The following is a 13,389-nucleotide window of genomic DNA, read 5'->3' as shown; positions in this document are numbered from 1 at the left end:
TGAGTCCATTTGTTTGCATAACAGTTCAAACACCAGTACATTCCTGCAGACACTGGAGTGCATAACAGTTCTGACACCAGTACTTTCCTGCAGGCACTGGTGTGCATAACATATTCAGCAGCCTAATACTCCTGTTGAAATTTTGTGGGAATATGGAGCATACCCCTCAAAATACGTTGCAACAGGTGGTCGATCAGGTGCAGGTCCTGACTCGACAATTTAATGATTTGTCCATTAAAATGCACACCTCCCAGGCTGCTGACGGATCTCCCGCAGCAGCAGCACCTGCAGGGGTTAAGGAGCCGAAAGTAAATCTCCCGGATCGTTTTTCTGGAGATCGCTCGCAGTTCTTTTGTTTCAAGGAGAGCTGCAAGCTATACTTCCGGCTTAGGCCTCAGTCTTCTGGGACGGAGATTCAGCGGGTGGGCATAGTGATTTCCTTGCTACAAGGAGACCCACAGGTCTGGGCATATGGGTTGCAGCCTGACTGTCCGTCGCTTAAAAGTGTTGATGCTTTTTTTACGGCACTGGGCATGTTGTATGATGACCCTGACAAGACGGCCTCAGCCGAGGCTCAGATTTCGATCCTTAAGCAAGGGCGAAGGCCAGTTGAGGTTTACTGTACGGAGTTTCGGAGGTTGGCCCATGATACCCAGTGGAATGACCCAGCCCTGAGACACCAGTACCGAAGAGGTCTTTCTAACCAGATAAAGGACCAACTGGTACAATATCCCTTGCCTGATAGCTTGGATCAGCTCATGCAGTTATCCATCCGGGTGGATAGACGGCTGAGAGAGCGTAGGCTTGAAAGGGAGACTGAGATTTCCTTCCTTCCCAAGGGAACCTCAGACTCTGAGGAATTTTCTGAGGAGCCTATGCAGATTGGGGCTACCCGCCTCTCCTCGCGTGAGAAGACGCGGAGGAGACAGCAGGGGTTGTGTTTGTACTGTGGGAATAAAGGTCATGTGGTAGTATCATGCCCAGAAAAGCCGGAAAACTTCAGGGCCTGAGGGTGATGGGAAATATCCTGTCAGGCCAGAAGTCAGAATTTCCCAAGAAGACTTTTATCATTCCGGTGACCTTGAAGATCCTCGGTCAAACTGTCAAGACTGAGGCCTTTGTGGACAGTGGGGCCGACGGGGTTTTTATGGACCGCCAATTCGCCCTGAAACACTCTGTTCCCTTAGTACCCTTGGCATCGGAAATTGAGATTTGTGGGTTAAACGGGGAACCATTATCCCAAGGTAAAATTACCTCTTGCACTAGCCAGATTTCTTTGTTTATTGGAGCCACACACTCTGAAAAATTGTCCTTTTATGTGACTGTCTGTACTTTTGCCCCATTGGTGTTGGGGTTACCCTGGTTAAGGGCCCACAATCCTCAATTTGACTGGGTCTCTGGGGAGATTCTTAGTTGGGGTACTGATTGTTTCAGGAGTTGCTTGAGCCTTCCAGTCAGGCTCTCGCAGCTAAGTTTGCCAGGATTGCCAGGGTGTTATGCAGATTTTGCGGACGTGTTCTCCATAAAAGTTGCAGAGGTACTACCTCCCCATCGCCCCTATGACTGTGCCATTGATTTGTTGCCAAATGCTAAGCTTCCCAAGAGCAGGTTGTACTCCCTGTCACGTCCTGAGACTCAGGCTATGGCAGAGTACATTCAGGAGAACTTGGCTAAGGGATTTATCAGACCTTCACAGTCTCCAGTTGGGTCGGGGTTCTTCTTCGTGGGTAAAAAGGACGGTTCGTTGCGACCCTGCATCGACTTCAGGGAATTGAACCGTATCACGATTAAAAACTCATACCCACTGCCTCTCATTTCGGTCTTGTTTGACCAGCTTCGTACTGCCACCATTTTTTCTAAGATTGACCTACGCGGTGCGTACAATCTAATCCGAATAAGAGAGGGGGATGAATGGAAGACTGCCTTTAATACCCACTCAGGGCATTATGAATATTTGGTGATGCCTTTTGGGCTCTGTAATGCCCCGGCAGTCTTCCAGGATTTCGTGAATGATGTGCTCAGGGAATATTTGGATAGATTCTTAGTTGTATACTTAGATGACATCCTAATCTTCTCCCATTCCCTGGAGGAACATCGGAAGCATGTACGCTTAGTCCTCCAGAAACTCAGAGACCACCGGCTTGGGGCGAAGCTGGAGAAGTGCGAATTTGAAGTTCAGCAAATCGCATTTCTAGGATATATTATCTCCCCAGAAGGTTTCCAAATGGAGGGTTCCAAGGTACAGGCAGTCCTGGATTGGGTGCAGCCCACTAGTTTGAAGGCGCTTCAGCGTTTCCTGGGCTTTGCGAATTTTTATAGACGATTTATCGCTGGATTTTCGTCTATAGTGGCGCCCTTGGTGGCACTCACTAAGAAAGGGGCGGATGTTGCTCACTGGTCTTGTGAGGCTAAAGCGGCTTTTGCCCGTCTCAAAAGGGCATTTGTTTCGGCCAAGGTGCTGCGACACCCAGATCCAGAGCGTCCTTTTGTGGTGGAGGTGGATGCCTCTGAGATGGGTATTGGGGCAGTGCTTTCTCAGATGGGAGTGTCTGATAATCGCCTTCATCCCTGTGCTTACTTTTCCCGTAAATTTTCGCCTGCCGAGATGAATTATGACGTGGGTAACCGGGAATTGTTGGCTATTAAGGATGCACTGGAGGAGTGGAGACACTGGCTTGAGGGGGCTAAGTTTGTGGTCTCAATTCTCACTGACCATAAGAATCTGGCATATTTAGAGTCAGCGAAGCGTCTCAATGCCAGGCAGGCACGATGGGCTTTGTTTTTTGCTCGCTTTAATTTTTTGATAACATATCGCCCTGGGTCAAAAAACATCAAGGCTGATGCGCTCTCGCGGAGTTTTGCTCCAATCCAGGAGACCACCGAGGAGCCGTTGCCCATTGTTTCCCCATCATGTATTAAAGTGGGCATTACCCAGGACCTCTTATCATTAGTCCTTAGAGCACAGGAGCAGGCTCCTCCAGACCTTCCGGTAGGTCTTTTGTTTGTGCCTCCTAGGTTAAGACAGCGAGTGTTCCTGGAATTCCATGCCAAGAAGTCGGCAGGTCACCCGGGTATTGCCAGAACTCGGGAGTTGCTATCTAGGGCGGTGTGGTGGCCCTCGGTGGCTAAGGATGTGGATCAGTGGGTTCGGGCATGTGACATCTGTGCCCGAAATAAGACTCCTAGAGGGGTTCCTGTTGGCCCATTACATCCACTCTCTATCCCATCTAAGCCATGGACCCACATTTCAATGGATTTTGTGGTGGACTTGCCCAAATCCTCGGGGATGACAGCCATCTGGGTTGTCGTTGACAGGTTTTCGAAGATGGCGCACTTCGTTCCACTGGTTGGGCTGCCATCAGCCAGACGCCTGTCTGAATTATTTATGCTGCATGTTGTGCGTCTCCACGGGTTGCCACTTGATGTGGTCTCTGACCGCGGATCCCAGTTTGTGGCCAAATTCTGGAGGGCATTTTGTTCCGATCTCCAGATTTCTGTCAGCTTGTCGTCAGGCTACCATCCGCAGTCTAATGGGCAGACTGAAAGGGTGAACCAGTCCTTGGAGCAGTTCCTCAGGTGTTATGTCTCCAAGTGTCAGACTGACTGGGTTGCTCATCTGTCCATGGCGGAGTTTGCCTATAACAACGCGGCTCACTCTGCTACAGGGATCTCTCCCTTCCTTTGTGTGTATGGGCATCATCCTAAGGCCAATTCTTTTGACCCCCTGGACTCCACGCCTGGTGGTTCCTCTGTGGTTTCGGTCCTTAGAGGTATTTGGCGGAAAGTGAAGAAAGCCCTTGTGTCTGTGTCATTAGTGACCAAAAGGGTTTTTGATAAGCGGAAAAGACCCTGCAGCTTCAAATTAGGAGACTTCGTCTGGTTGTCTACCAAGAATTTGAAGTTGAGACAGCTATCTCATAAGTTAGGGCCCCGGTTCATCGGCCCTTATAAGATCACCAGGGTTATCAATCCGGTGGCATTTCAGTTAGATCTGCCCCGTTCTTTGGGTATCAATAAAACATTTCATTGTTCCCTTTTAAAACGGGCGATTAGTAATCCTTCTTCCAGTGGAAGACCTTCCCCTCTTCTGATACGTGGCCAGAGGGAGTTTGTTGTTGAAAGGATTCTTGACTCCAAGGTGGTTCGGGGTCGGCTGTCATTTTTGGTGCACTGGAAGGGGTATGGCCCGGAGGAGCGGTCGTGGGTGCGCAGTTGTGATCTTCATGCCCCCAGACTGATACGCTCTTTCTTCTCGCAGTTCCCCGATAAACCCGGTGGTAGGGGTTCTTTGACCCCTCGTCAGAGGGGGGGTACTGTTAGGGTCTCCTGCCCTGTGCTGCCACGTCGTCATGGCAACCGGGAGACAAGTGCTAGTGGAGTAACCTGAGCGCAGCTGATACTCCGGTTCGGGTCTTTTGCTGTGCAGTGGTTATAGGCTCTGTGCACGGCAGGGGATCCGGTGCTGGTTTTTGTGCTCACAGTCTGTGAGGTCTGAGTGGGGCGTGGACAGCACCTGCTTTATAAGGCCTCTTTTCAGGGTAAGCAGATGCTGCTGAATCTTTGTTGGTTAGTCAGTTCATGAAAGTTAGCCAGTACTGTGTAGCTTTGTATTTGTTTGTTGCTTACTGCAAATAGGCCTGGGGATTTGGTATTACACTCTGCCAATCCAGACCTAGCAGTAAGACTGGAGTCAGTCGTTTAGCTTGCTGGGGTTCTGTTACTACTCTGTGAACCTAGCAAGTTTGCGGCTGTATTCTAAGACTTGCCTGTCTAATCCTGTCTCACTGTGCTAGGTGTCAGGGGTCAGTTTAGTGGCAGTAAGCTAAAACCTGTGCACTGCAAGTGAGAAATAGGATTGTGGAGACTCTCCTTGTGTCTATCATTCCATCTCTGACCAAGGAGTTTACTGCCACACCCGTTGGTAACCCTTTAGGGTTTTGCTGTTGCCCTTAGCAACAGCATTTCAGGTTCTCTACGTATTAAAACACAACATCTTGCTTTTTACATCTGAGCAGTTCTAATACAAGGGAGATACCCAGTTCCTTAGCCTCTGGGCTTCTCTGTTCACTTTGTGTGTATTTTGTTACCCTATCACCTTCTGTGTACGTTATGTCATATTCCCCAGTTTGTCTGTGAGTCCATTTGTTTTGCATAACAGTTCAAACACCAGTACATTCCTGCAGACACTGGAGTGCATAACAGTTCTGACACCAGTACTTTCCTGCAGGCACTGGTGTGCATAACAGTAGTGCTCCTTATATACATTACTCCACACAGAAGAGCTCCTCATACATGTTATGCCACACAGTAATTTTCCTTATACACATTCCGCCACACAGTAGTGCTCCTTATATACATTACTCCACACAGAAGAGCTCCTTATACATGTTATGCCAAACAGTAATTTTCCTTATACACGTTCCGCCACACAGTAGTGCTCCTTATACACATTACTCCACACAGAAGAGCTCCTTATACATGTTATGCAACACAGTCATTTTCCTTATACACGTTCTGCCACACAGTAGTGCTCCTTATACACATTACTCCACACAGAAGAGCTCCTTATACATGTTATGCCACACAGTAATTTTCCTTATACACGTTCCGCCACACAGTAGTGCTCCTTATATACATTACTCCACACAGAAGAGCTCCTTATACATGTTATGCCAAACAGTAATTTTCCTTATACACGTTTCGCCACACAGTAGTGCTCCTTATACACATTACTCCACACAGAAGAGCTCCTTATACATGTTATGCCACACAGTAATTTTCCTTATACACGTTCCGCCACACAGTAGTGCTCCTTATACACATTACTCCACACAGAAGAGCTCCTTATACATGTTATGCAACACAGTAATTTTCCTTATACACGTTCCGCCACACAGTAGTGCTCCTTATACACATTACTCCACACAGAAGAGCTCCTTATACATGTTATGCCACACAGTAATTTTCCTTATACACGTTTCGCCACACAGTAGTGCTGCTTATATACATTACTCCACACAGAAGAGCTCCTTATACATGTTATGCCACACAGTAATTTTCCTTATACACGTTCCGCCACACAGTAGTGCTCCTTATACACATTACTCCACACAGAAGAGCGCCTTATACATGTTATGCCACACAGTAATTTTCCTTATACACGTTCCGCCACACAGTAGTGCTCCTTATACACATTACTCCACACAGAAGAGCTCCTTATACATGTTATGCAACACAGTAATTTTCCTTATACACGTTCTGCCACACAGTAGTGCTCCTTATACACATTACTCCACACAGAAGAGCTCCTTATACATGTTATGCCACACAGTAATTTTCCTTATACACATTCCGCCACACAGTAGTGCTGCTTATATACATTACTCCACACAGAAGAGCTCCTTATACATGTTATGCCACACAGTAATTTTCCTTATACACGTTCCGCCACACAGTAGTGCTCCTTATACACATTACTCCACACAGAAGAGCTCCTTATACATGTTATGCAACACAGTAATTTTCCTTATACACGTTCCGCCACACTGTAATGCCACACACACACACACACACACACATACAGTATAGCAAAACACACACTCATGCTGATATTTACATGTTTTTTCCACAACATATTTTGCATAGCCTGGCTGACAATCTTTGGCTGACGCTCGATAAGTCTCTTCACGACAGCTGCTGACGTCTACAGAGTCAGAATATACAGAGCTCCCGTGACTCTCCCTCCTCCCTTCTCCCAGCATGCAGTCTTTGGCCATCGCAGACACAACAGAAACTTGTGACAGACGCAACGGTGCGACGCCGAGTTGAGGGGTGATGAATGATCTCATCACTCTTCTTCCTCGCTGGCTCCAGACCGTATCCATGCTTCCTTCTTTGCTATGTCCCGCAGCACAGCCATAACAAGGCTGTGGGCCCCTTCACCGCGGCGGGCACCAGTGCAGTGCACCGACCGCACCGACGCTAGTTCATTCTTTGATCAGTAGCCATGCTAAAGAAACATCTTTGGGAAATCCCTTCATGATATCCACTGAGTGAGCGTCATAAGCAGCAAAATAAACACAGAAAGTTTCAGGCCAGCATTTGTATTCTGCACACAATGTACAATGTCCTCTTTGCTGCCCACAACCTATTAGAAAGCCTACTTGCATACCAATCTGTGTGTGCTGTACGAGAGCCAACATGGCATGCTGCGAAAATACATTAATTACATTAATAAACAGGCTCTATCAAATGCAAAACATGTAACTCTACTGCTGAGGAATGTACAAACACCCACTGCATATTTTACACTGTGATGCATCATTTTCAGAAAGTGACTGCTGTCCAGCCATCTACACAGTGGCTTCCTCTCAGGCTGCACATTAGCTTACGTTAATATAAGCAATTCAGTGTTTTACAAGACACACATAGCAATCTTAAGAGAAACCTGAAGGGGCAGCAAAATAAAGAAGCAGGGAATAAGAATTTATTATTATTTTAGACCCAAGAGAAAATAACTGAAGGCAATGTGATGGAAAAATCAATTATATTGTCAGAAGCTGCTGTGGTTTAGAGCAGATTTGCACCTTTGAGCAACGTTAGTAAATAAACTTCATTGTGTCATATTGACAATTTTGAGCTAAAAAGTCAAAGAACCATTCATTATACTCCCGTAGATTATAAAATACTATTACAAATATGAGAATTACAACTTTCTATACGAGTACATTGTACTGAGTTTTGGAACCTAGAAGAGTACATCAACAATACAATGCAGCATCCTTGCCTAAATATCTTCAGGAAAATGCAGAGAAGAGGCCTTGAAAGGGGTTGGTGTGACTTTATAATTACATCTGCATTTCAAGTGCAAAGGCAAGAAGTATGATGATGTGATTTGCATAACGCTTCTGTCAATCAGTGTTCTCTGACTTTGGGGGTGCTTGATGAAGTGATTTGTATTACCATAGCACATCACCACCAACTGGCACTTAAATGTGCTCTCTCGTGGGAGTCCGGGAGGTCTCTCACTGATTCCCAGTCACCTGGATATTACAGAAAAGTGGGTACAACAATGTAAAACAACTAGATTACATTGTTATTTCAAGCTGAATTAGATAGTATATTCTTTTGTATGGATCAGTATGAGATCCCGGCGTATGGGATCCCGGCGGTCGAAATACAGACGCCGGGATCCCGGAGTTTAAAATACTGATAAGGGGAGTAAAGGGTGTTCTACCCTCTCCCCACCCCCCTAACCCTCCATACCCGCAGCCTAACCCTAACCTCCCCCCCTTTGTGCCTAACCCTAACCCCCTTACCGGAGGTGCTTAAACCAATACCCTCATCCCCGCTGCCTAAACCTAACCCTCCAAGGGGGGTGCCTAACTCTAACCCCCTCTCCCTGAAGCTTATCCCTAACCTCCCGGGACACAGCCTAACCTAAACCCCCCGGGATGCAGCCTATACCTAACACACACACCACGGCGGCTTACCTCTGCAGCGCCGCGGTGTGTCCTCGTTCGGGATCCCGGTTGTTGGGATTCAGGAGCCGGGATATAGCTCCCTTTCTGAATGCCGGTGTCGACATTCAGACAAGTGTTCGGATCCCGGCGTCTGTATTCTGACTGCCGGGTTGCCGACAGCCGAGATCCTGACTGCTTTCCCTTTTCTAACACACCCCATCTTACAGTAGTCGCCACAGTGTTTTGTTGTTAATGGCAAGCGTGAGGTTTTCAGTGTTTTTAAGTTGTTATCAGACAGGACAGGTTGTCTTGCCATGATACCCCCTCTAAGCTAATTTTAATTAATTAAGCTGCAAGACTAGTTTTCTTTTCTTTCTTTTTTTTATATGGCCCATAGCACGTACTGTTATCATGCAGTGTAGGGACGTCCAGTATCAGAGAAGCATTGACGTTTGGCTTGGAGAGTTACTATATCTTTGCAAACATATGTAACTAAGATCTCTGAATTATCTACTACCATGTAGTTTTTCAAATCTTACTGCTAATGCCTCTTGGTAAAGTTGGTATGCTGGGGAAAATCAGTTTTTGTGGGGGGTTTTCAGAACAACACCTCCCTTGAAGCACCTGACAGGCATTACTAATTTGACTGAGCAGATTCCATTTTAACTTCAGTTTAAACTGGCATAGATGGAATCTGCATTTGGAGAGCATGCTGGTTCAGTTAACTCTGGAATGGAATGACTGTGGAATCATTCAGATTCCTGTGGACTACAATATCCAGGGACCTCAAGTGGGAGGAGAACATCGTCTCTATTGTTAAGAAGGATAAGCAGAGGATGTCCTTCCTGAGGCAGCTGAAGAAATGTAACCTTCCATAGAAATTGATGGTCCAGTTCTACACGGCCATCATTTAGTCCATCTTCAGCTCATCGATCACCATCTGGTTCACTGCCTCCACTGCAAAGGCCAAAGCCAGACTGCAGCAGATCATATGGTCAGCCAAGAAGGTCACTGGCTGTGACCTGTCATCTCTCCTGGACCTATACTACTCCAGGACAGGGAAGAGAGCAAGTAAGATAATTGCCAACCCTACCCACTCCAGTTATAACCTTTATTGTCACCTGGAAGAAGGTTTTGGTCTATCAAGACCAAAACCTCACGCCACATGAATAATTTCTTCCCTGTCGCAGTGGGGCTCATCAGCAAGCTCCCTGACTCTCAATTATTTTGGGTCTTACCCACCCACCCACCTGCCTCTACTCTTGCTCATTAAAGTGCAATTATTTTATTTATATTTATTGTACCTTTTGTTTTCAAAACTTTAAAGCTATATCTTGTCTATGTACCAACTTCACCAAGTCAATTTCATTGTATGTGTAGATCAAACTATATGATACCTGGCTGAGCAATTGTGTCCTGCTGTGTTCAACCAAATAATGACCTAAGCAAAGACTGGACAAGGGGCAATAAGCTTGAAACTAGGAATACATGTTCCAATAAACTTAGCACTTCTATTATATATTAAAGCTCATCAGAATGACTTAATTCACAGGAAGAAGCTGTAATAGCTTTATCAAATGTAGCTAAAAAAAAGAAGAAAGCTTTTAGAATTAAAGCTTATGGAAAAGAAAGCAACGATCTTTTCCTTTTTGCCCTTCAATAATTTCTGTTTAATAAAAGATTAGAAATTATATTTGAATTATTCATTTTCAGAAAATTCATGCTTCAAAGACTATTATGGAGCTGAGATGTAGTGAATTCAACTGAGAACTCAGTCTACTTTCCACTGGCTAATTAGTATCACATTGGATGCATTCTCTAAATTCTTTAAAAACTGAAGGAAGCACAAAAAGCCCAATAGGGTTATGTCTAAGGAAAACCATAAATTGGAACACTACTACCAAAAGTTCTTCACTCAAACTTAAGCACTCTTACAGGCTGTTTTTATGTTATTTTCATAAACAATGTTCCCTAACCTAATTTTTTTTAAATAAACCTTCTGCTACAGTATTAATATTTAATCGTATAGCACCACAATATTACCATAAATATTTAGATAATTTCTCCAATCACGCAAACGCAGTCGACCATACAAACTCCACATAAATTATGCCCCTGGCAGAATTGAAAGCATTGCAACTTCACTGGTCACTAACAATGCTAACCACCACGTCCCACCTGATTGCATCATGTTCAGTTCAGATTAACATCTCAGCCACAGGAGTCTAGAGAGGCCACAAGACCACTTCTTGTAGTTCACACCAAACTATTTAAGTAGTAAAGAGTTCTCTATAAAAGTGCAGTAAACCTATGGAATGTACTATTAGAAGACTTGGTATTAACAGATAATGTAGGTGGATACAAGCAAAGATGAAGCAGATATCTTCCATGCAAAACAGAAAATATAGGACTGCAACCCTTAAAGCAGATTTCCCCAAACTCTGCCATTACAGTCCAGGTTTAAAGGATATCTGTGTTTGAGCAAAGGTGACTTAATTAGCACCTCTGTGAATTTGATTTAACCATCTGGACTCATGACCTGGACTGTAGTGGCGGAGTTTAGGAAACTCTGCCTTAAAGGATATATAATTATATATTACTTGTAAACATATCTAGAAATCATTTAGACATGTGATATTGGGACAAAATAAGCTCCTTCCCATCAAGAACTACTGCAGTCCAGTCAATACACTCAGTTATGTGTAAGAAGTGTTAAAGTCTCATCAAAGCCCAACCACTTACCACTTTAGAACCATCCCTATGTATAAAAAACCCACCCCTTATCCCTCTAACATATTTCTTTATGGCTTATTTAATCATGAGAGGGTGGGTACATTAGTACTGTTTTTATAATGTGCCAATTTTGTGTGTGTGTGTCTTTTTATTACATTACTTGACAATATGCCTGGAAATACGCTTCGCCACCATGATGGAACGCTCAACAACGCTCCTTATAACTAAGCCTAATAGTGCCCCCTCCATTCTCTGCTATAAACATCTCATACCAACCTCTCTTCTGCATGTGCAAACTTCTGCATCTTGACCAATGGATGACCAGTGGTGGATTTTACCTAGGGACCGCAGGGTTGCAGTCCACCAATCCCAGTGAGCCCAAAGTACATGCACTGGCAGGCTTCCCATTGGTGAAAAGATAAGGCAACCCCCGTGGACTAACCAACTATTGCCGAGGACGCTCGGCACTGGGGGCAGGACCACACCGCTGTATCTTGAAAGGAGGTAACTGGATATTTCTAAACGCTTTCCACAGCCGCTACATTTCTACACTCTTTACGTGCAACAGTTACTATACTGATTGTTACTAAGTTTCCAACGCTGACAGTTTAACAGCGCAGCTTCTGAAGTTCACTACTCCTCATAGAGGGAAGCTGAATCCCCAATTATTGCTTCAATAAAACTGCTGGCCAGCAATTAAATATTTATTATATAAGGTGCATTTAACTATTTTAATACACAATAACTACCAATGTTATTTTTAGTAATAATACATTTTTGAATATAATGACCGGCTCTGTATATGTTTATTAGACATTTATGTGAACCCATGAGCGCTTATCTCTTCTTTCCCTGTTTTCTATTTATTATCTAGTTATAGGGGTGTATACAGCCCCTCGAGTTAAGCGAACGTGGGCTCAATTGTTTTCTTTAAAAGAATAGTAATTTGTTCAAAACTGACACAGGCGCTCCACCTAATTCCTTTTTGTTAGGTCTTCACATAAGGTTACAGGGAAAACCAGAATTAGGGTTATCGGCATTGGAACCCCCATTATCTGAATGCCATGGTAATAGTCATCCAAAATGAAAAAGTGGATAATGCCTCTACTACTTTTCCAGACAGACTTTAAAAAACCTGTGTATTATCTTTAAAAAGAGGGGAAAAAATTAACAGATTATCTAAAAAAAAACACACATATTTTTTCATCCAGACATTAGTTGCTATTGTGTTAATCGCATTCTATAAGTGTTACTTGCTGGGAAATACTGACTGTTGTATTGTTTGTTGGGAGGCAAGTGAAAATATCAAGTGTCATTGTAATAATAAAGCTTTAGAACACCTGTGACTAACACTTGTTTCTGCAGTCTCGAGAGAATCACACAAGCTAGTGCATGTGCTGATGTTGCCTATTTAGATGAAAATAACATAACACCAAGGACATAAGTCTGCAATACCAACAGCGTAAGTCCTGACAGAGTTACAACTTAGGCAACTGATCAACAACTTGTTTGCAACATATTTTTAGAAGAAAAATTAATTTAAATTACTTAATGGTTAAAGCACAAATGACTTTAAATACAGAATAACACTATTCAAGATAACATTTTTAATAATACACAATGGGGGTAATTCCAAGTTGATCGCAGCAGGAATTTTTTTAGCAGTTGGGCAAAACCATGTGTACTGCAGGGGGGACAGATATAACATGTGCAGAGAGAGTTAGATTTGGGTGGGGTGTGTTCAATCTGCAATCTAAATTGCAGTGTAAAAATAAAGCAGCCAGTATTTACCCTGCACAGAAACAAAATAACCCACCCATATCTAACTCTCTCTGCAAATGTTATATCTGCCCCCCCCCCCTGCAGTGCACATGGGGGGTCATTCCGAGTTGTTCGCTCGCAAGCTGCTTTTAGCAGCATTGCACACGCTAAGCCGCCGCCTACTGGGAGTGAATCTTAGCTTCTTAAAATTGCGAACGAAAGATTAGCAATACAGGTTGAGTATCCCTTATCCAAAACGCTTGGGACCAGAGGTATTTTGGATATTGGATTTTTCCGTATTTTGGAATAATTGCATACCATAATTAGATATCATAGTGATGGGACCTAAATCTAAGCACAGAATGCATTTATGTTACATATACACCTTATACACACAGCCTGAAGGTCATTTTAGCCAATATTTTTTATAACT

General features: G+C 44.1%; 1 protein-coding gene across 3 annotated transcripts in view; it reads right to left on the bottom strand.

Annotated features, from left to right (window-relative positions):
• FRMD3 (FERM domain containing 3) overlaps positions 1–13,389 on the bottom strand; it is a 366,853-nt gene that overhangs the window by 201,654 nt on the left and 151,810 nt on the right. Inside the window, exon 1 of one of the 3 annotated variants that reach the window (XM_063913807.1) lies at positions 6,617–6,743. The exons of the other annotated variants lie outside the window; for them this stretch is intronic. Within the exon in view, the coding sequence (XP_063769877.1) occupies positions 6,617–6,643 (27 nt within the window). The 5' untranslated portion in view covers positions 6,644–6,743. Of the gene's footprint in view, positions 1–6,616; positions 6,744–13,389 lie in introns of those variants that run through there. 3 annotated transcript variants of the gene reach the window in all.

Source organism: Pseudophryne corroboree, chromosome 1 (genome assembly GCF_028390025.1).
Source record: "Pseudophryne corroboree isolate aPseCor3 chromosome 1, aPseCor3.hap2, whole genome shotgun sequence".
NCBI lineage: Eukaryota > Metazoa > Chordata > Amphibia > Anura > Myobatrachidae > Pseudophryne > Pseudophryne corroboree.
The sequence above is the reverse complement of the archived record's forward strand: the minus strand, read 5'-3'. Positions and strand labels throughout refer to the sequence as shown.